Source organism: Priapulus caudatus, unplaced genomic scaffold (assembly GCF_000485595.1).
Source record: "Priapulus caudatus unplaced genomic scaffold, Priapulus_caudatus-5.0.1 Scaffold8741, whole genome shotgun sequence".
NCBI classification, from domain to species: Eukaryota; Metazoa; Priapulida; class Priapulimorpha; order Priapulimorphida; family Priapulidae; genus Priapulus; species Priapulus caudatus.
The window spans coordinates 1-1,135 of NW_014585802.1; the positions used below are offsets into that span (position 1 = coordinate 1).

At 47.7% G+C, this 1,135-nt stretch overlaps 1 protein-coding gene across 1 annotated transcript; it reads left to right on the top strand.

The window, feature by feature from the left end:
- Nucleotides 1-60: 60 nt before the first annotated feature.
- LOC106820233 lies at nucleotides 61-663 on the top strand (the record flags this gene model as incomplete). The annotated part of the gene is given in 2 exon segments (XM_014824768.1): nucleotides 61-227; nucleotides 561-663. Coding segments are annotated over 2 exon segments (270 nt in total), but the record flags the coding sequence as incomplete, so codon positions are not given.
- Between the last annotated feature and the right edge of the window lie 472 nt (nucleotides 664-1,135).

The window sequence follows — 1,135 nt, forward strand, 5'->3', positions numbered from 1 at the left end:
TATACATATATATACTAATACTATATCTATATGTCTCTCTGTTTTTCTCTGCGTTCGCAGCAACTACCACAAGCAGGACGAGAGCAGTCGTTACAACCCGCCCGGGTGCGTAGTCTGCTGGCATCGTGTTCTCGCCTTCGACTACTGGCGCAAGGGTGTGCTGTACACCGCATTTGGCGCCATCTGCTTCGCGCAGCCCTACGTCGTCTGGGAGGCGCTCATCAATGGTACGTTGCCACGGAGACCGCCGGGTCGTATTTTGCGTTCCTTTTTTTTTCTTAATGGTTGCGTCGAACCCGTGGCATTAGTTCATTAGAAGTTTTATTTCGTTAGAACTTTCGTTTTAGCTCTTTCGTTCTAGGTGTATGGTTAGGGTTAGTTCTAGAGGTGGGGTCAAGGTTAGTTCACGGGGAAAAATTAGGTTTAGGGTTAGGTGGTAGGGTTAATGGTTAGCACTGACAGTGTTAGGTGGCAGCGTTTAGAGCTGACAATAATGTAAGAAATCCCGCACCTATTCTACGCACGTTCTCTTGTTCTCACGCTGTTTTCTCGTCGCGCAGGCGTCATGCTGCTCATCCTCGCCGTCATTCACTTCATCAGAACAATGGAGACGCGGTACATAAACAGAAGAACGTCCGAGCTCGATAAACCCACTTATGACAGGTAAGCTGCGGTGGCGCCACCTGATGGCAAGGACCGCATGTTGCCATATAACGTGTTGCATATAATATAATATTGCAATATAACATTGTGTTGCTACACAATGTTACCACGCGATGCTACACAATGTTACCACGCGATGCTACACAATGTTACCACGCAACGCTACAAACAACACACGATGATTCGTCCGACGACGGGATGCGAAAGTCGAGTGCCATTTCTCACGTTATGTCATATCGTACATCCATCAAGTGTCGAAACGCGCAGGCAAAATTGGTAGCATTCGAGTGGTCAACATTCGTATAGCAATCGCCGTGTAACATTGTATAGGCATCGCGTGGTAACATTGTATAGCAATCCCGCGTGTAACATTGGTATGCATCGCGTGTAACCCATTGTGTAGGGCAGTCTCGCTGGTAAAGCATTGTGTAGCATCGCGGTAACATTGTGTAGCACGCGTGAACACTCGTTC